This window comes from Passer domesticus, chromosome 4, assembly GCF_036417665.1.
Source record: "Passer domesticus isolate bPasDom1 chromosome 4, bPasDom1.hap1, whole genome shotgun sequence".
Lineage (NCBI taxonomy): Eukaryota > Metazoa > Chordata > Aves > Passeriformes > Passeridae > Passer > Passer domesticus.
The window spans coordinates 77,187,478-77,209,384 of NC_087477.1; the positions used below are offsets into that span (position 1 = coordinate 77,187,478).

The following is a 21,907-nucleotide window of genomic DNA, read 5'->3' on the forward strand; positions in this document are numbered from 1 at the left end:
TTGCTCTGTCTCAAGGAACAAGAGTGAGCAAAATGTGTGTCTGGCACAGCTAAAGCTTCTGAGCACTGCAGCAGCACCAGCCCTTCTCCAGCACAACACACTGTGCAGCAAACCCAACAAAGTTTCAAAAGATGCAGCTATTTTTGAATATTCACATAAAACCTGGAAGGTAAATTTGTGTTTAAATGCTTAAAAACCAGTAATTGTGACCCAGCTCACTAACCCTTGCAGGCGTATTCACTAATTTCAGACATGAAAAGGCAGCCAAACCAAACACAATGTTGCATTTTACCTTGACATTATTGTTTGGGCATGCCTTCTTTTTAAACCATAATGCTATTTATTATAATCTCCCCTTAATTTAATAGTGACCAATTTATACCCCATTTGAACAACTCATGAGCAAAAATATTGAAGTGTCACATTTCTCATTTGAGCTCTCTGAAAAGCCTCCAAAATAAAAATAAAACCAAAATAAACCCCAACATGGCTTTTTTTTTCCACTCCCAGTAATATCTGCTTTAAAGGATACGGTGTTTTTATAGCTGAAAGGCCTGCCTGGAGTGTTATAGTAAAAACAGAATTGTTTCCCAGCTGATGTAGTCTGTAGTTATCATATCTAAACTGTTGGATCAGCATTCTCCATCGAGCAGGGTCCAAGAGATCCTGTTAAAAAACAACACAACTGTAAGTTGCTCTCAATCTAATTGTCCCAGGGAGCAAAAGCCTGGGAGTGACAAATTGTGCAAAACTCACTTGTGCAAACCCATCACAAACCAGAAGTGGCCACCCCAATGCATAGTGTTTAAACAGTACCTTTTAACACTGCTTTATTAAAACAAGTATTATTTAAAATAGCTGGAGCAATATTCAATCTTCATCTTCTACCAAATAATGAATCAAGGTAGGTAAATCCTAGTGAGGTTACTTCCTTCATTTAGTTTCCTAGAATGCTGGACTACATAGGAAACAACTTTAGCACTGTGGAATGTTTCTTCTGCAGCCTCTGAACCACTAACATCAAAAAGTCGGAAGTGTTTTTTAACTTAAGGCAGGCTAATTCTGCTGATAATCAATTACAATACCTAATATTTACAGAATTTTGTAAAAAGATGTCAATTTGAAGAAGCTGCCACAACCCCAGGTTAGAGGAAGCCTGCATAAGCTACTCATTTAGAGACAAAATTATTTAAAGCTGTGTGTTACCGAAAAATCAGGATTTTTCTTTTCATGGAAGTAAGAACTAAACCCACAGGTCAAGGATACACTGAGCTTTAAAAGCAATGCTGTTGAAGAGTCATGTAAGAAGGGAAGATCCTTCTTATATACATAGTGTCATCTATACAGGCAGACACCTAATCCTTTCTTTCTTATCCTTTGGATCCATAACCTGCACTTTGGTCAGGAAGAGTGACAATATTTATTTATTACTGTATGTAATATTTATCATATAGATATTATACTGATCATGCTGCCAACTCTACATGTCACACTTTGAGGGAACTAGGAGGAATAATCTGGGGTCACCTTACAGCACCTTCCAGTACCTAAAGGAGCTACAGAAGATCTGGAGAGGGACTTGTGACAAGGCCATGGAACAAACAGAAAGAAAGCAGGGCTGGACTGGACATTGGCTCCAGAGGGAGCTGGGTGTGTTTAGCCTGGACAAAACCATGAGGACAGGGCACACAAGGACATGGCTTAGTGGTGGCTCTGGGTTGATGGTTGGACTGGATGATCTCGAGGCCTTTTCCAACCTTTACAATTCAATGATTCTGCTGTTGGAGACCAGGTTGGACTGGGCTCCAAGAAATCTGGTCTAGTAGAAGGCAAAGGGACATAAGATTGTTCAACAACTATCAAAAAACAGCTTGTTCTGCCACAATAGTGAATGTTTTTCTTAAAGTCCTGACAGAGGAAAAGCCAGAGAAAGTTCTATTCATTGGTTATAGAAGATGCTTCTTTCCTTGGATTAATAAAAATCAGTTGGTTAGAGATATCATCTCACCAACTTTGTCACAGATTTAAATAGAATTTACTTAAAGGCATTTTAGGAAGCCATTTATGTACAGAACTCACAGTCAAGATACTAAAGGTAACTCCAAACAACCATGTGCTGTAATTGTGGTGAACTAGGTAATTATTAGAGAATTCAAAACGTAACTTCCATAAACTAGAATGTTGTAAGTCATATCCATAAGTATTAGGGAATTTCTTCTCATTGGATGGCTCTATGTTGAACAATCCCAGCTATTTCTCTTTGTTCTCCCTCACTGAAACACTCCATCCAAACCAGCCCTTAGAATAAAATACAGGATTCTTATTTCCTACCTATTTCTTTCTAACTACTAAAATATTGATAAATTCTATCTTAGACCCAGTCTTCCAACACATCTATCATTTATATTCATAACTTAGAGCAAATCTAGCATGTAAAATACCAGGATCCTTCCAGGACTCTGGGATGAGCAAAGAGATTCACATTGATTCTGTGAGTTGCTCGTTTCAGGGTTTTTTTTGTGTGGTTGTTTTGTTAAACCATGATTTCATCATCATGTTTAGAAAATGTGTTTATACTGGCACTGCCACATATTGGCTTGGCATTTCATGGAATTCTTGTCTTGCTTTGACAGCTCAGCTCTTCTCTACCTTCTGCCTCCAAAGCTAAGTTAAAAAGAAGAGAATTAGCACATGACCACAGAACTAAACTCAGTAGAAACAGCAGCGATCTGTGAATTTTGCTTCGTTTCAATTGAGATGTAGATATTACCACTAATATCCACATTAATTTGCATAATCCAAATAAATGAAAATTTATTTGAAGGAACAAAAATACTGCTTTCAAATCATCCTTCATTTCTTCATCTCAACCACTGGAGCAACAGTAATGTGAGAAGTAGAATTAAGAACTGCTGCTGGTGTATTAAAGCCACAGTTTCGTGTGTTGAACAAGACTCTCTCTTTTTTTTTTTTTCCTTTGTACTTCCCCATCTTCTGTCTCTTGCTGTATATTTAATTATTGTGCTTCCAGCCAGATCTCTAATGCTGGGTTTATGGTAAGCTTAGCTCAGTGTGAATCCATGTTACTATTACAACCCAACTGAAACAATACAAATACTTTCTGGATTAATGTACAAGGACTGGTTACTAAAATTAAGATCTCTTACAAAGGTGGAATTTAGGAAGTGAAATTTAAAAAAACCTTTATCTTGATATTATCAATGCATTTTCCTGTGCTGAAAAAAGAAGTGAACCATCTGTTTAAATATTGTGTTGCAGCACTGAATTTCAGTGTTACCTTATAGGGAGAGATATGAGTGTCTGAAGGGAAGGCCAACATTCCCATCACCTGTCGAACCTCATCCAGCTGGCTTCCCTCAGCCTGACTGAAGTGCTTTCTTGCATGTCTGAAATAGAGAATTGATACTTTATTAGATAGCCTTGTTTCCAAATCAAGTAAATTCACTTAATTATGGAAGATTTCAGAGAAAACCCATAGATTCTGCTCTCAATATATGAACTCCAAGAGTGCTCTATGTACATTTAAAGGACTTTAACAAACACATCCTGCAAATGGGAATGCAAGAGTGACTAATAATTAGTATTTTTACACTGTAAATTCTTAGAAACCAGAATCTTTTTACTGTAGTGTGAAGTCTTGCCTCACCTAGAATTAAACCAGCCATGATTATTAGAAGAAATGTCTGTGCTCATGCAGACTCACTGTGTGACACTCCTCTGGCATACACTCACAAATGTGATAAAGGCAGTCTGAAAATCAGCTGTTCCAGACCCATTACACATCAAGAGTGTTCATCAGAGACATCTGGGGCAATGTTTATTTTGAATAAATGATTTTTTGGGGGCAGGGGTATAGGCCTGAAGACAGTATAACTTTCTGTGCAGACTACAATAAATTGTAGGCCAATGTAATAGGAAACACCTTGTTAAGAGAACCTTTTTTAGCCAGAAAAATAAAAAATTAATTAGAACTTCAGTATAAATTTTTGTACTTTAACACATACAGATAGTAAGGGATACACACATGGCTGAAAGCTTGGATATCTGAAATAAGTAACAGAATGACCAGAAACATATTTAAATAAAAAATACAAACTTTAATATGTTTCAGAAAATAGCAAGAAACCACAAAATTATTACCAGATTATGAGGATATTCAACTACTTAAAAACCCTATATGAAAGTTTCCCCAGTCTAGTCTTCTCAAGATCAGTAATTCTCAAGTTGGAGTGTAAGTATGCAGGAAGACCCTTCAGCTCCTGTTTTCAGTGGTGCACAGATGTAGCACAGCAGGCTGGGTATGGAACCAGCATTATACTCAATTTCTGGCACTGCATAAGTGTAGGAAAATTTTCCCTACCCTGTGACTCCTGCACAGTTTGTATTGCAGGAAAGATACCAAGTCATCTCTCAAGTCCTCTGCTAAGAGTTTGCTCTTTTTTAACTTTTGAACAAAGAGTCTTTTATTAATTCCTTAATTACTTTTTAGGAATAGACAGTATTTTCAACATGCCCATTTCATGGCTTGAATAAGAAAACCTAGGCAAGTTGTTTTGTTTTTTTTTTCCCAATTCTGAATTTGACAACTACACTGAGGTCATCAATACCATGAGAACAGTCTCTTCAGCAGTGTTTCAGTACTCCCACTTCCTCTCCCACCCAAGGCAGGAAGCAATGGAAGTTATGTAGGACAGAATGTTTCCACCCAATTTCCTATGCTGGGTGAGCAATTCAGGAATGTAAACATTGTCCCCAGGTGATTACTGTTATGAGGGCAGAAGCACAAACCCCCTGGCCTGAGACCAGAGACAGCCTGGAAGAAAGCTAAAATAACTGTGGAGAGCTGCAGATGAAATTGAGAGCTTCTGCAAACACAGATTAGGCAAACAAAAAAATTCAGATCTATCAGCTGAGATTATCTGTGCATGCATGAGAGAAAAAAGAGGAAAAAAAAATCTTCTCACAAGAACTGATCAGAGTGCAGTTGTGTTCTGTGGGGGTAAAACAGAAGTGACACTTCAGCTTGCACAGCCTGGTTAGGGTTGAGGTTCTCCTCCCTGCCAGGCCATCACCCTTCCACCACATGCAAAGTACTGAACACACTGGGATGTGGTGGCTGGTTTGGGTTCAGCCACAGTGAGTTAGGTTTTTCAAAATGACCTTTTGTTAGTCTCTATCTCCTGACTTTCCCTCTCTCCTGTGTTCTTTACAAAAAAAAAAAAAAAAAACAAAAAAAAAAAATCACCCCAAAAAACCAAAACACCACCAAGGAAGGTTTCCCACAAGGTCTCCATGCTATGGCTGAACTCCATCCCCTGAGAAATTAAAATGGAGCAAGATCTCTTTCAAAGGTGAAGCAAGTTCATTAATTCATAGCACTCAAGTTTTTTTTAGATTGGGAAGCAAGACACAACACTGTAAGTTACTTGGGAATGCACAACAGTGGAATTACACCTTATCTGCCCTCATGCCATTTATTCACCCCTTTCCTTGTCATTCAGCTAACTCCATCTCTGTGCAAGTGCTGGTTTGCTCCTGGAGGTCTATGTGAACATTACAATGCTTAATTGCAATGTTTTACCACCATTAGCACATGAGTCTCTATAGCTAAGGCAGGGGGCTAAATTTTTCAGGAAAATATTTTTAAAATCCTGACAATAAACCATCCCTGAAGCCACTAAACTCCTGTGACAGATCTAAGTTATAAGTAGAAAATTTTGTTTTTTGAATCCGAGAATGATCCTGTGAACTCTGCAAGGACAAAGTTCATCATCTTTTGTGTGTCCCTCCAGCCCTCACAGGTACAGCTGACATATTGTACTTGGCAAATATTCACAAAGACTTGAAGACCTACAGTTCACTAAGGGTACACTAAATTGTTACAAAGGGATCCACATTTGCAGTGTCCAGCTTATATATCTACATATGCCTGAATATAAAAATGAACATATTAATTGGGCAGTAGCAATAACTGAACACAAATATAAGGTGTTACCAAGAGAGAACTTGTTCCTACTCAGTTTTTTGGCCAATACCTGAATGCCTTTATCTTGGACCCTTATGACAACAGCAGAATTTATACTCAAAGAGCTCGAGTATATTTATACCCCTACTCAACTGCACCCCCCTAAAAAAATAAAGTGCTCATTCACCCGTGTAGGAGGGAAGTCGACTAAAATGATAGACTGTAGCCATTTTCTCCTAACTCTGCCCACCATCAGCTATTATTTACTCCTTTTTGTCCTTTGTATCCCCAGAACAAGAAGTGCACATGATGCTTTGTTAAGCTTTTAGCTGAGAACTTTGTGTATCTCTGGCATTGCATAACAGCAAAATATCAAAATGCTGTCAGATTTCCCAGAATGAAATTAGTGAGAGCTCCTAAAGTGTGAAATTGGTGTCATCAGTCATTCATTGTTACTTTAGTAGGTAAAAATTTGACAAAAAAGCCCTAGAGACTGAGAGTTAAAGACTAATGATACTAGGCAAAAAACTGTTATATTTAAGTTTAAGAGATTTACTCTTTGTATTCAAGAACAGCTTTTTACAATCTTGAAACTTGCACTTTCAAGGCTACTCTGATAAGGTACCTTAGAGGAAAGTCTGTTTGTACTCATTCTAAAAAGCTACACAAATTCAAACACTTATTAAAAAAGATGTATAATTTTAAAGTTCACATCAATTTTAAAGTAAAAGCAATGTCACTTCAGAGGTTCTCAGCAGGCAGCAAAAGCTTTCAAACTTATTTAAACACCAGCTGCGTTTCAACAAAATGTCAGTTCCCCCAGTTGCACTCATACAGGAAACTCCTTGGTAAACAGCCTCTTTCTCTGCTTTCTAATGGATGCCTGACCTATTTATTGCACCACAGACACAATACTGAAAGAATCCTGCTGCAGGCACTTAACAGAAGCAAGCTAATAAAACCACAAGTTGCAAGGGTTTGCTAGAAGCAATGAGATTTATGCCACACCTCCCCAAAGGTATCCCTTATTCATTACTTATTTACTTTGAAACAAAGTAGAATGCAATGGTAAAAACTTACAGTTTTAAAGCCATATTATTGAAAGGAAGCATTGAGATGCTCAAGTCTTAATGTACAAAAAAAATCAAAACTCATCCTCCTAGAAGGGAGTCAATTAAGATACAGAATGACTTCCATAGCTCCTTTTTCCTCTTACAATGGCTTGTGAAGTTAAAGCAGCACTGCCATGAGTGGCAACTTATAATTGCCGAGTGTAAAATGTATGTGAACCCTGAATTTCAGCAGGTACAGGGAATATACACACTGCACCCCAACAGCACTCCATATGGGTGCCTTGTTTGCCATATGGACAGGAGCTTCCAGCTGTAAACCTCAGACAGGTCACTCCACACAAAGCATGCTGTGTCCTCTTCAGGGCTAACAGCTTGCAAATTTTACCACTTCTGATGTGGAAAAGTGATGAGAGGGAAACAAATATCCAGCAACAATAAAATACAGAAGGACCTTATCTGCTTTGTCCTAGTTCTCAGCCTATTTCCTTATTCCAGCTCTGTGCCTGTCCTCTGGTTTCCAAGCTACATAAGGAAGCTGTAGCTCAAAGAAAATAGTTTTTAGAGCATGGACTACTCATTGTTAAGATGCATGACTGCACACTTGGCAAAGAAACAAACTGAGAATAAAGCTAAAGGCTTTTTCAGTATTCATTTGGTATAAAGAGCACCATGGGCTTCAGAAGACAGATAATGGAGTTGAGTCTTTCATCCTTTTCTTAAGTACCTGACAATTCCTTAGGATTTGATAATTCTATCAAAGGGTAAGTGCACATATCTAAATGCTAGCTTGTAGGTTTTGTTTTTAATGATGTTTGGTTTTAATTGTTAACATTAAAATTAGCTGGAGTTTATCAGATTGCACATTTGCATTGGCTGGGACCAGAGCAAAGATGATTTAAGTGCAAGTAGGGCAAAGTAGGAAAAAAGAAGCCATGAGTCTGAATGAAATTAGAAATAAAACCTGAAAATTACCCTAAAACTTTGCCCTGCAGGAGAGCTTCTCCATCTAGATTTGGGAATATGCTAGAATGTTTTCAGTCTGTGCATACATTACAATAGTTTTCTGTACCTGTGTGCTGCTCTGACCAAAAAAATCAGCTCTGCCACAAATACAAGTTTCAGTTTCTGAAGTACCTAGTTTGGGTTTAAAGGCAGCAGAACTTGCAACTTCCTCAACACCAATATTACATGGCAACAGTGTTCTTATCAGGATGTATCAGCAAAGCTTCAGGTTGGGCCATGAACTTCTCACCTCTCTTTAAGTTTAAATATTCTTACAAAACAGAACCTGCTGAGAGTTCCCCCTCCCTTGGGCACATGTATGCTCCAGCAGCTCTGCCACCTGCACTGTACTTTGGTGCTGGCAAGGTCATTGCTTATCAAATTATCAATGCATTTCTCTGTCCCAGTATCAAAATTCTACTTATTTCAGCAGGACTAGTTTCCTGTGTTATCCTGGAACATTATTCCACCTTCAATCAGAACCATTAACTTGGATGTATAAATTGCCTCATGTGCTGGCACTGAAAGCATTGTCAAAAAACTCTCTTGTGATTAAGTCAAGGAGTGCTGAGGTGTGACTGCACTTCTGTCACTGATTCACAACCCCACTGGGCATTGTTGCTTTCTCTCTGTAGTCCCCACTGAACTACTTCAGAGCGGGTGAAAATGGATATTGAGTTGGTTTCCTCATTTGGAGCCAGAAGAATGGAGTGAGGAAAACCCAACACAGCTCATCCCTCTCCCACCCACAACCATCCAGAGCTCTAAATTAGGCATCAATCCAGGGGGTGAACACAGCCTTGCAGGTAACTTGCAGAACAAAAAGTTTAATGAAGATAGCAAAGCAGAATCAGTCAAAATTGAAATGCTAAAGCTTTAGATGAAGGTTTCATTAACCTTTTAGAATTTCTGGTGATTAAAACTGTAATGAATTGCCATGAGAAGCCAGCTGTACCTCTTGAAAATTACTTAAAAGGGTGAATATATATTTATATATTGCACTATATGCCACCAGAAAATCCATTTGATTTTTAAAACAGGTTAATTTTCTAAACCTTGATTTTGAAGAATAAGAAGACAGTTGCAGGGAAAACATCAATTCTTTAAGAAGGTGCATCTGTGGAATGACACTTTGCCTTTAACAGAAGTCCAAGCCCAGCTTAAATCCAAAGACTGATGACAATATCAGACCCCTCAAGGCTTTACAGGGCTTCTGGGTGTTGCAACAATAATCATATGTTTCTAATGAAGCATAATACCATCTTGTTAAGAAAACTGTTTGGAAAGCATCCTAATTTCATACCTCACAGCATCCAGTCTCTTGTTCTGTCGAATGAGTTCAATGAACTCCTGAATCCTTAGGCTGAACTCCAGACAGCTCTGAGATTAAAGACAAGACAGGGTCTTAGATGGTGCCAAAGCAGCACCGCATGGTTTGTTAACGACTATGTGTGCACAACAAAAAAGAAAGTGTTAATAACATGCAACCTGGTTTGCTTGCTTTTAGGCATTCATGCAAAAAAAGTTGAATTGCTGACTCTACAGACAAGATCAGCACAGAATTCCCTAAAAGCAAACAAAATCCTCCTCCTCTTGCCTCCTTTAAAACTTCAGCAGGGATGAACTTTTTCCTAGTGACTGAAAGCCTTGTTACCTGAGACACAAATGAGAGTAATAGGTGGTTTCCTTGTACTTTCTCACAATTTAAAGCAGTAGAGTCAGCAGGAGTTTGGGGCTATGTGCTAATTTAGACAGGTCTACCCAGAAGACTGCAAGGAAGAAACAAGCCTTTGAATGTCTTTTGAGAAACCCCAGTATTAACAAAAACCAGCACAAAGTTTAAGTTGCTGCAATACCCTCCCTCCCTTTCTTCAAGCTTCTATCCCACTCCTCTTGTCAAACATCTAAAAGCCATGCTGGAAACAAGTCTCAAACAAGAAAACCAAGTGGCATTTACCTGTTTATGGAAAAAGGTAAAATTTGAAGCCTAACGAAGTTGAGAGTGTCCCTTTAAATCAAATTCCATCACCAGTTCACAAAATCTATAAAAAAACTTTGAATATGTGGAATTAAAAAGAAAAATATCTCCCCCCCATAAAAGAACAAATCACTATGCTTCTTTATAGGGACACAGTCAACTGTTTTATTACCTCATGAAAATAATGAAACCCCAAAGTGCTCTGAACTCTATTCCCTGTGCTCCTCTACTTCACTTGCTGAGTGTTTTTTCTTCAACCATGTTTCTAATGAATAGTTGCCTTTTGTTTATTGTCCATCAGCACAGTCATATCTAAATTCCTCAGTGGCTTCAGTAGGAATTTGAGCAACTCCAAATTTCTATCAGTTAGCTGCCTGGGGTGACTAATGCACACATTGCAACAACTACTTATTTAAGACTTAAAACATATGCCATTTGAACATAAAAATGATGCAATCTTTCATATGTTACAACTAACTTGTTTAAGGAACAGAAAAAAAAATATTTTCCAAATATGCATTTTTCTGTATTCAAGCCCAGATTTAGTAGAAGATAAAAAATTTCTCCTCCTGAAATTTTCAATAGGACTATTTTAAAATACCTTGTTAACCAAATCTACACAAACCCCACATCTAGAATTTTAAATAAGCTTGTTTCTGTTAAAAACCTGATCAAGCTTTTTAATTGCTAATGATACTAAATCCCAGGGCTTCCTCTTTTGCTAGGACATTTCCATAGCAAAACCCACATGTCAAACAAATGAATTTTCAAGTAAGGTGCCAGCCAATGGCCCCAGGGGTTCTGCAGACAAGTGTAACTAGAAGCAGAGAGTCCTAGACAATCAGATGATGCACATTCCAACTCTGTGTACCTTCAAACAATCCCACAGCAGCTCTTCACAAGATTTCAGATTGCTCACATCTGTAAAGATTACATGACTGCTTTCCCAGGCCACCAAACAGTTCAGATTTTAGATAAGGCTTGCATTCAGGTAGGTGGTGGCTAGGATTTTAGAACATTAAGAGTGATGAGTAGCTAAGCAACTAGAAGAATGTTTGTGTTTCAAAAAGAAGCATAGTCATTTCTCTTCTTCCAATTCTGATCTCTCAAGGCCTTAGCTTTGGTTTTTGTTTGATTAAAAAAGAAACAAAAAAAAACCAACGAAAAAAGCATAGGGCTTGCAGAAATACATTTTTGTTGTAGTTTGTGTTTCAAAAACAGGATGGGGAAGAGTTTTCCTTATATACTGCTTGTTGAAAATTGGTGATGAAAAAGTAAGACATTCAGATTATATTTCTTGTATTACTTAACATTTTAAGATTACACAAGGGAGATTTTTTTAGCAATGTAATTATGCAACGTGGTTTACATACCAATTCTGGTTTTCCTTTAATGGTTTCCATAACAAGACCATCATTTTCTCTAGAGTAATCACTGGCCGACTGACTTTTGTGTCCCCTCTTCGGCTCGTTCTCAGTTTGGTGCCTCTCAGTGACAGAGAACGTCACTCCTTTCTTATTATTAAGTGCACTCAAACATTTTTGGTTAAAGAAAGTGCTTCGTTTAAAAAAATAAGATAAAAACTTCTTTAAGGGAGGCAGGGATTTTGCTTAGTATCAGTTAAAACCAGATTTCTGCAAGCCCTATAAAAGATTACAGCACGTTTTGAAATGCATAATTTAGGAGACAAGGAAATTTAAATGGACTGCATAGCAACAAGTACACAGCAAGTTCAGCTCGTGGTACTCGATGGCTTGAGGAAGACTTTTTGTGTTTATTGCTTGATTACATTCCAGCTTTTGTATTTTCTCACAGCAAGTGAATTCTTTACTCTCAAGTTCTGTCTTCTTATATTCAAGAGTTAAAAAAATCTAAAATCTGCATGGAATTTCTCTCAGAAATTTCAAACCTGAGAGCAGAGATTACCAATTAATTTCATTCTTAAGACACTTTTACAGATAAATTGAGTTAAAGTCTCACCAGGATGCACAGAATTATAAATTTAAGTTTACATGCATCAAGACACTACATCTTTCTGTCTTTGTTTTCAAATTACACTAAACCCAACGGAGGACTGTATTTTATTTGAGCATAATTTGTTGAGACAACAGTGAATCCAGAAGATGACCTATCACTCACTTCCAGGTCTGACATTTGTGAGCCTGTTTAGCTCCAACTACCTGTGCCTTTTCAGAACATTTTTATACTTACTGTCCTTACTTTTATACAAGATCTTTTTCAAGACCTGTAATTTAAAACATACTGACCACATCCAGCATCCTGGTAGTTTAGACAACAGATGAAGCAAAATGTGAACATGGTGTATTTTCATACCTTCATTTTTCTGAGTCTGGACTTGTTGTCATGACACCAAGCCAAGCAAGTCATAGTCTCTTGTCTTTCCAACGACTCTTCCACTTCTTTAGCAGTCAAAAACATCTCAATATTTACCAAATCCTTCAAAAAATAAAAAAAGAAGGAAGGTGTTGTAAAATTGTACTCATACTTTACACAGCAATTCTTCAACTTAGCTGGAATACAGAGATACAAAAGACTTTGTTCTCAAGACTTCTGGATTTTAGAATTGTACTTTGCAAAAAGACATTACAGGATATTTCCATAGACTGGAATGTTCTGATAGTGACAACAGTTCTCTGAATCTAGTTACATAACAGAACTGGAACAAAAAAACCCAAAACAACTATTTAAGATTAAACCTGGAGTTTTTCAGACTTTTACACCATTGACATGCTTAATATCACAAATATTACCATAGCACTAGTGAACAAAACCACTCTCAGAAATAGATGGCATTTTCATCTGTCAAACAGCTGAATATACTTACTCTTAGAAGTTTTACCTTGCAAGAGAAAAAGCTGAAAGCTAGAACTAGCATCAGCTATATATCACATTCACATCTGGCATTTCATTAGCCAGCTTTTCCTTATAAATACAGGAAGTCTAATACTACTGGGAAGTGAACTAAATCATGTTAGGGTTATCAGAATGGTTATTTACAGAAATTTAAACAAGCCACATGTATTTCTAAAGTGCAGAAGAACTTGCAGCTTTTACTAAACCTTTCTCTCATTATTTGAATTTTAAAACCAAAACATGAACCTTTATTTTATAGGTTGTTTGAGCAACAGAACCATTTACCATCAAAAGAATGAAGGGCCTCCTGCAGCTCTGCTGGTATCAAATCCAGGTAAGACAGACTGAGCTCAGAATTCAGACAGCTACAAGTTTACAGAACAACACTGAGACTGGACTTTACTGGACTCTTCCCATACCCTTAGGGTTAAAAAAAATAATCTATTTTATCAATGTGTTGGCAAATGGACTAAAAGAATGACAACCTGTTCCACAACAGTATTTTTTAAGTATTTCTACAAGAAAATGAGAATAATCTTTTTGCTGGTCTGAAGTTTTCCTATGATATGCTCGAGTGGAAGGAAAGTGCATCACTCCCCTGTGCAGGATAAGGTGACCATATCAAAACCTCTTGCCCATTAACTCATCTGTGTAAGCAGCCTGACACATAATGCAGTCACATTAATTATCCTGCTTGCATTCCATACAGCTGCTGAGTGGAATGACAATTCCATTTAAGTTACAAATAAAAACATCTCCATGCATCTCCTCAAGCTTGTTTGAGCAATGCGCTGTCTTAGTGAACAGCATTTGCTTTTACACCAAATTAAAACAAAAGCATTTGCTTTTATATCAAGAAATGGTTGGATCTGCTAAACAGACACAAACTACTGGTTTAATCTCTTTTGTAAGCTTTTTATAGTTTAAGCTTCATTACAAAAAAAAATAAAGCATAAGGGCAGCATTTGTTCTAAGCCCATGAGCTGGTGAGAGAATCCCAGCTACCTGTATTTATCATTCAGTATTGGTAGAGCAGCCCTCTACTACGAGCAAAAAGACTGCAATTGCTGCTGAGGCAGACAAAACTCTCAAATAAAAAGAGAATTTCTACATTGCATGTGAAAATTTGAAATGAAACAGGTTCTATGTAACAGAAATGCTAATTAGATTCGTGGCTGCCAAAAGAAGTCAAAGCTTGGCAGCCTTCTCTATTAAATAGACAGTATGTATCCAGAAAACAGAGGAGAACATTTTAAATTAAAAGACTTTCTTTCAGAACCAACAATTACATTTAAATTACACCAATAAATAGGATTTTCTTCTCTGTTGACTTGATAGAAAGTTAAGGAACAATATAAAAAAAAAGCATTAAGAAATCCTTTTGTAGAGGCAGGAATAGTTTTTGTTTGATTAGAAGTAGTTAGAAGTCTTAATCATGCAGACTGATTGCTACGAAAATACTAAGACACAATTAGTCAATAAACCTTTAAAAACCCCACATGCCACAAAGGGTTTTTTTTTATTCCAATCATACTTTCCTATCTTTTCTGGTGGTGCCTGTTCTTGGTGCTTTTTCCTTAGTTAGGACTAAGGTAACAGAAGAAAGGAGTATCAGAGGATTTATCAAAACTAGCACAGCTCTTCTACACAGGCCAGTCAGGAGTACAACTTGTCTGCCTCATCTTGGATGGGCAGGAACCAGCTTAGCATTTGTAAGAAGTTTCTCATGTTCCAGTCAAAAAAATCCCTGCTAAGACCCCAATCCTGAATAGCTTTCTGAAAGTACTCTGCAATTCCAAGGTGTACAGGCTGCACACCATACAGAAACATTGTCTTTCTCAGCTCCCAAAACGGGATTAAGATTTCACAGGCTGCTACAAAGTGCCTCTCTTACATAATTTACATTTAAAATTGACTAAATGTAAATACACAATTTTAGAGAAATACTGCCACTTGATTTTGCAGGTGCAGGAAAAGCAGAAGCAAGAAATCTGCCACACACTCCCCTTTGAAATGACACAGCATTCAGCACCATTGCAAATGTTTTCTGACTTGTATATAAACTAAAAAGGAATCCTAAACTCTTTAATTACCCTCTTTACACCAGTAACGTCTCCCCTCATTTCACACTCTCAGCTTTCACACTGAAATGGGGGCTGCAATGCTTTCCTGCCAGTACTGCAGAAATAAAGAGAGCCCTACCCCACACACAGATACTTCAGTGCTGGGATCCAACCGCAACTCCTAGCACAGACTTTCCAGCCCCCTGTGCCGTGTCAGAACTTTGCCTGAACCACTTGGTTACAAATACACAATACCTGAGGTTGGGCAGGAAGACTGATTTACATGAAACTTTCATTTAATTCTACAGCTGTACTGAAAAATGGCCTCAAATATTTCAAGGAGAACTCGCTCCATTAAATATTAGCAACAATTACCCAAACACTCAAGGGGGGAGCACAGTACAAACCAGGGAGTACCACCTGGATTTTATAATTTCTGCTTTAAAAAACTGCTATTGGACTAAAGTGAACAAACTTTCCCTCCTATACAACAGACACTAACCAGGTTTTAGAAGGGTAACTATCTCAACACTGGGTGAACTTGATCATAAAAGAACTATTTAATTCCATTACAACAGTGAAAACTCCAGAGAAAGACATTTATTATTAGAGAAAACTGCACATGAAGGCTGAAGACACTTTAGTGAAAGCAGAGATACTTATTTAAACAAGAATACAGCTACCCATCACCCTGTGCTCTGCCTGATTTACATATATATAGCTTTTAAAATATCACTGCTTCTTCTTAAGCTGCAAGTGCCTCCAGGGAGGGAGGTTACCAACCCTATGATTCTGCACAGAACTCCAATTATTAGGTATAAAATACTATGAAGAATGAGGATGCCTTGATGATGATGATTACTAGATACATACTCCTGGCCAACATAAAATCTGGATGCCATTTGCTCAGGCTCTGGGTAAGAACATCCCAAGCATGTTTATGCTCATCCCCTGCTCTGAACAGCTTCTGGACTCTGGTGAGTGTGAGCAGGAGCTGAACTCTCAGGGCAGCTCACCCCTTGCAGGGTGCCCTCCTCAGCTGTGCCTTGTGTTCTGGAGATCCAGTGCCTGCCCTCACTGGAGGAAAAGACTGCAGCAAAAATGAGCACTAGTCTGAAACACCCAGAAAAATAGGTCCAGAACTTAATGAATTTACGTGGTTGTGTCACAGAAAAGAAGTGATTCACAAAAATACAGTGAAGATTGTGAAGAAAAATAGCTATGAAATAATGAGAAGGTATGTATAAAATCAGTTAGGTAATTTGGTTTAACTGGCAGATATATAAGTTTCACATGAATTTAAAATTAAACACAGCTATATCTATTATAAAGTTGTGAACCAAACTGGCAAATCTATATAAAAATGTGAATTTAAACTGAATTTAAAGCCAAACAAAGGCTGTAACTTTAGACTGTGCACAATTAAGAGAATTAAGCAGTAAACTGGAAATAAAACAGAGCTCTACATGTGTGGCTCTACATTCACCAGGAAAGCTGCTCAGAATTTTCAGCACCAGATGCAACAAAAATAGCAACTTTGCATTAGATCTTATGTGAATGGCTTAGAAAGAACAAAAACATCTTTTCTGCAGTAGCAAAATAACTACAGAAATTCATGTAGTGTTCACATGAGGATTTTTATGTAACATTTTAAAATTTGGAGCAGTCAGGTCAAGTCATTCCTCTCCACTGGTCTCCTCTATGCACATGAGCTGAAGTACTTTTACTTTATGAGATCTCCAGCCACAAGCCTGGGAAGCTGTCAGAAGGAATGTGATAAAATCCCTTATATTTCACATGAACATTTATGTATTAATATAACCCCCAGAATATTTTACATTAGAAATGTGAATCTTTAACAGGGCTCAAAAACAACCAGAAATGGGTACTGGAACACCCAATACTTAATATTTTCAAATCTTCCCTAAGCTATTCTCAAAACAAGATTAATTCATCAAAAAAGAAATGTTAGGCTTAAACAAGATAAAAAATTTGATCCAGTAAGAAAAGGCAGCATTGTGTAGAAAAGAAAGTTCTCTCAGTGGAAAAAAGCATCATAAGATAGGCTATTTGTTGTACAAAAAAAACAACTCGTAATATCATAAGATGCTGTTTATGTATTTTTTTTTCAAAAATGCAAATTGTTTATTTTTAATTGCTTACTAGCATCAATATGAAATTGAAAATAGGCCAGTATGCCTCAAGCTATCAGTGGCTCATTGCCAAGAGTATGCACCAATAACAGCTTTAATAAGATTGACTATCTATCTATCTATACACATTACATGCATAAGAGCACTACTCTCATAAAAAAGCCTTTGCTGATGCACTTCAGTGTTCAGCAGCATGGTAAACTACTTGTATATGAAATACAATAAACCCTTAGATCACTCAAACAACAACTTCAGAAAAAGCTGTGTTAAGCTTTTAATGACTACTCTCATACTCTCCACGGCAACACAACCTTCAGTATAATTTAATTCTATGGAAGTGAAATAGAAATGCACTAATGAACAGTTACAAACGAAGAGGTCAATTTAGTCTTCTATATGAATATATTCATTTGTTAAAATTTCCCCTGTGATGAACACACAACAAATGCAGGCATCATGTCAGGCAGTGATTGCTGTTACACAACTCGGGGAGAAGGCAAACACGAGGAGTTACAAGGTAAGACCACAGGAGCAGCTGGGAAAGAAGAGATCAGTGGATTTCCACAGTGGGAAACAGTGAAAGAGGCATCACTTGACAGGAGCAGGAAGCCTGGAGAACACCACAGTCACTACTTGAGAACAAGTGCAGGAAGCAAAGACGAGGTGCAGGTGAAGAGGGGGACAGTGCAGGTGCTTGTGATGGCAGTAAAACAGGAATTGGGACCACAATCCAATTCCTCTGCCCCCATACAAGGGCAGGAATAAGAGGCTGCTGGAGTAACAGCTTCTTCAAAGTCAACACAGGATATGTATGAACTGCACTAACATTGAAGGGAGACACAAATTAAGAAAATAATGGCATAGGTGGTGACAATACAGCAACACCACAATTACTGAAGACCAGTTAAAGCAGGGCTCAAATTAACAGTAAGAGGCCTCTTTACTCTCGGCTCATAAAATAACATTGTCTGAAGATCATTAAGCTACTATTAAGTGTTATAATGTTACTCACATTAACAGGATTAGAGACAAACTAAACAGAGTAACTGACAGAATGTCCTACTCAAAGCCAGCTGCAGAGCTAGTTATTGGGGAAAAATGCAAGAACAGACAGCCGAACCACAGATTCATCAACAGAAGAGCCAGACATGTTTTTGCCTACAAAGTAAACAGAGTACCCGTGCTGTACAGTCAGGCTTTCACATGGGAGCATCTTCCATACCCTCAGCACAGCACAGACCTTTTAGCTCTGCCTGGTTGTTTTTGAAGGATCCCAGTATCTTACACTTAGTGTTTGTCAGAAGAGCATGGCCTTTGTAAAAAACATTAGAGGATACTGGTACTTTTCTTAATTAGTTCTAGTGATTAATTCACATTCTAAACTTGTGTCCAACTTCAATTTTTCTGACTAGATTACAATACTCAGTATTTGACCTCTGCTCTCACACCTACCCAAAGCACCCACCCATAACATTTTCCAGTCATCCTCTCCCCTCCACCCAGTTTTTTCAACAGCTTTCTAAAACGTGGTCACCAAAACTATACCTATCCTGGCACTGGCTGCCCCAGAGCCAAGCACAAAGAAGTGTTTCATCCACCTCCTTCCACTCAAGGACATAAACTGCTTGGAAGAGCCTCAGAGCTGGAACAAGCACTGAGGTTGGTTATTAGCAATCTGTTTTCCCAATGCATCCTCTGCTCCTGCCTCAGCAATTTTTGTAGCTCAGCAAACGGCTGCACCTTTACCCATCAGCACATTATACCATGCTAAGTACAGTAATAAATGACTGCACTACAGTAGTGTGACAAAGCCTCTCGAGCTGAAGATGCATCATTGGGCAGAAAAAAAGGGCCTCATTTTCTGTCATAGCCTCTTCTAGCAGAGGAGAGGCACCCAATCCTTTGCTAGTGGAGCAAAAGCCCTGCAGCTTTTGTCCATGCTGGATCAGTCTGTCTTAGCAGCTATACACATTCTCTAACTAAACATTATCGTGTCATCTAATGCAGCAGGAAGAGCAAGCGTTAAATGTGAGGTAAGATTTATACTTTGAAGGAATGTCTGGCAGGAAGAAAGGACAGTTAGAAGAGACATAAGTGAACCCAAACCTCTTCTGCTCCTGCGTAATGTCCAGGTGATAACACCATTCCCCATTTAGATAAAATTTCAATTCAAGAATTTTTCTTGCATCACCAGAGTAAGTATTTTGTAATAAATTAGCTCAGTTATGATACATTACAGGTAACCCACTTTATCTAAATGGACTGAAAAAAACAAGATGTTCAACATCACAGCACAATTCACGTTGTTGGCTTTTGAAGTGTCAAATGATTCATAATGAGGAAGTTTGTTATTCTGCTTCGATCTTGACTATTTCACATTTACATAATTCTAATTCCTCAAGATGCTTGAGACAAACTGCAGATGTAAGGCTGTGCAGGAATTGCAGCACTTTGAAATTCAGATGAACACACCCAGACATTCATTATACCAATCTACTCAAAGTTGCTATGCCTACCCTAGGTACAGCCAAAACACATTTAAAGGAGTTTCCAAGCAGCTCTCTATAGCCTGGTACTGCAGGTAACTCCAAGCAGCACAAGCTAAAATCCTGGCACCTTTAAATCAGTTATGCCAGTTTAGGAGTTCTTTCATACACAGTTTTCCTGTAACATCTCTGGTGTGGGAACAACAAGTCACAGGAGAGGGACACAAATAGCTCCTGGCAAAAGACACCTTTTACCATTCAGCCTGCATCTGGAAAGTCAGCTTGGCTATGTTCTGCATGACAGCAAAGTAAATAATACATTCAAGCATTATGATGAATATTATTTACCTATTTGAAATTGAATTGTTATGAATATAAATGTGTTCTGATTAATTACTTTAATACATATGTGTGTGTTTGCCTACAAGCCATTCTTAGACTATGCATCTTAACAAGGAGAATTTCAACTGAATTTTTTGAGTTAAGACATAATACTGCTCCTTTTTGTGATTCTCAAATGTGCAGGTTATTTTCCATCTCCCATTTTCTGAGAGCGTTATCAAGTAGAAACAGTTATTCAGGGAATGGATTACTTCAAAAATAGCAGTTTCAGGAAGATTTTGCCCTGTAGCAGACAGAAATCCTTCAGCAGTATTCTACTGAGGTGTCAGCTGAAGGATCCATATCACAGTGCTGAGGAACACTTTTCTAAAGCAAGGAAAGAACATTCAGCTTTGGGGTTGAAAAAAGGAACTGATACAGAATAGGAACAAGAAGAGATCAGATACTTGGTCAAAAGCCATGAAGCTTGACTTTAATTGAATTGAAGTTTCTCTTATACCACAGGACATCAAATAAGATTTCACAGCTTTCTGTAACAAAATTAAGAGAGTGGGACACACTTGAATTTGTAGCAGCTATCTTTTCTAGTTAGGCTAATCCCTCCAAAAACAGTTTTACAAAAACTGAAGCTGCAATGATGCAGTGAAAAAGACTACCTGGACCAAACAGGAGGGAGAGAAGAATGGAAGATAATCAGTTTTTCCAGTGACTACTACTCCTTTTTTAAACAAAATTTTTTTTAAAAAATAAATGTATTTACTACTTTGAAAGACAATTACTTTTAGAATGGCTTTTCAGTATCTGCCCTGTTTTGATATTCTCCAGTGAATAACTATTACCACAGATGTAGAAGCTCAGCTCAGGAAGGAAACCATTGACAATAACTGGAGACCTGAACTCCCACTTCAAGAAAATTATTATCTTTTTGGGACTGTGTCAATTGTCAATACCTGAAGTGTCAAGAAGCCCTTCTAATACCAATCAGTGTTGACAATGGTCATATGTCTAGACAAAACTCCTCAAGTCAATGGAATACTCATTTCCCCAACCCCCCAGTTCTCAAAAGCAAAAAGCACACTGTGGTATGAATGCAAAGGGCAAGTCAAGTTTCTTGAGGGATGATGCAAGTACTTAGTTACTGATCTAACAACATTAATTAGCAGAATTTTAATTGATATACACAATGCCTGATTTAAGGTCAAATTAACAAGTTCTAAGCTATTTAAGAGTTTTTTCAAATCGAGCATTTAACTGCCCACATGACAGTGTCACTGCCCACCCTGCCCAAGGGTGCAGTCATCTTCTGTTCCCCAGTGAATTACAGAGTTTTGAATAATTTGCTCCCTGTCCCAATACACTAAGAATTAGGTTGAATTTAAGCTATCCTTGACAGAAAAAACATTGCCTTTTGTACAGCTTGAGCAGTAAGGCAAGGAGATACATTCTTTCACTAAAATAAGCTAAGCAAAGATGGAAAGAGGATTTACAGCATATGATAAGGGAGACTGGAAGCTTCAGAATCTGGGTTTGTTTTCAATCCTACAGGCAAAAAGCACTACAGCAATACATAATTAAGCACAGAATGTAAAGACACTTTACATGTTTATTTTTTCTTCCTAGCCTATTAAGGAAAGGGCTGGAAAAACAAATACAATTTTAAACCCCACCACCTCCAGAAACAGTAGACTAAGTACCACATACATAGCTTAATTATAAAATTTATCTACAAACAGAAACCAACTTCCCACTGGAACATCACTCTTCCTAAACTAGATTTGCATATCAAATAATGGCACAGAAATGAGATAGCAGTATAGCAAAACATGAAATAACAAAGTTGAAGTTAACAGACAACCTTGCCAGGTAGCTGAAAATATGAGTCTGCAGATGAAAATAGGCATTTTTATATTGATGTGGCATTACACTGCAATAATGACCTTATTTTGATTA

The 21,907-nt window shown here is 37.7% G+C and overlaps 1 protein-coding gene across 4 annotated transcripts in view; it reads right to left on the reverse strand.

Moving 5' to 3' along the window:
• Window positions 1-21,907, reverse strand: part of MAEA (macrophage erythroblast attacher, E3 ubiquitin ligase) — a 48,675-nt gene that overhangs the window by 1,974 nt on the left and 24,794 nt on the right. For 3 of the 4 annotated variants that reach the window (XM_064418955.1, XM_064418956.1, XM_064418954.1), the window contains exons 4-7: window positions 12,374-12,496; window positions 9,365-9,441; window positions 3,299-3,407; window positions 533-666 (exon numbers count right to left, since the gene is read on the reverse strand). In XM_064418955.1, the coding sequence (XP_064275025.1) occupies window positions 533-666; window positions 3,299-3,407; window positions 9,365-9,441; window positions 12,374-12,496 (443 nt within the window). Of the gene's footprint in view, window positions 1-532; window positions 667-3,298; window positions 3,408-9,364; window positions 9,442-11,412; window positions 11,527-12,373; window positions 12,497-21,907 lie in introns of all 4 variants that reach the window. The other variant, XM_064418958.1, reaches the window with a different exon arrangement.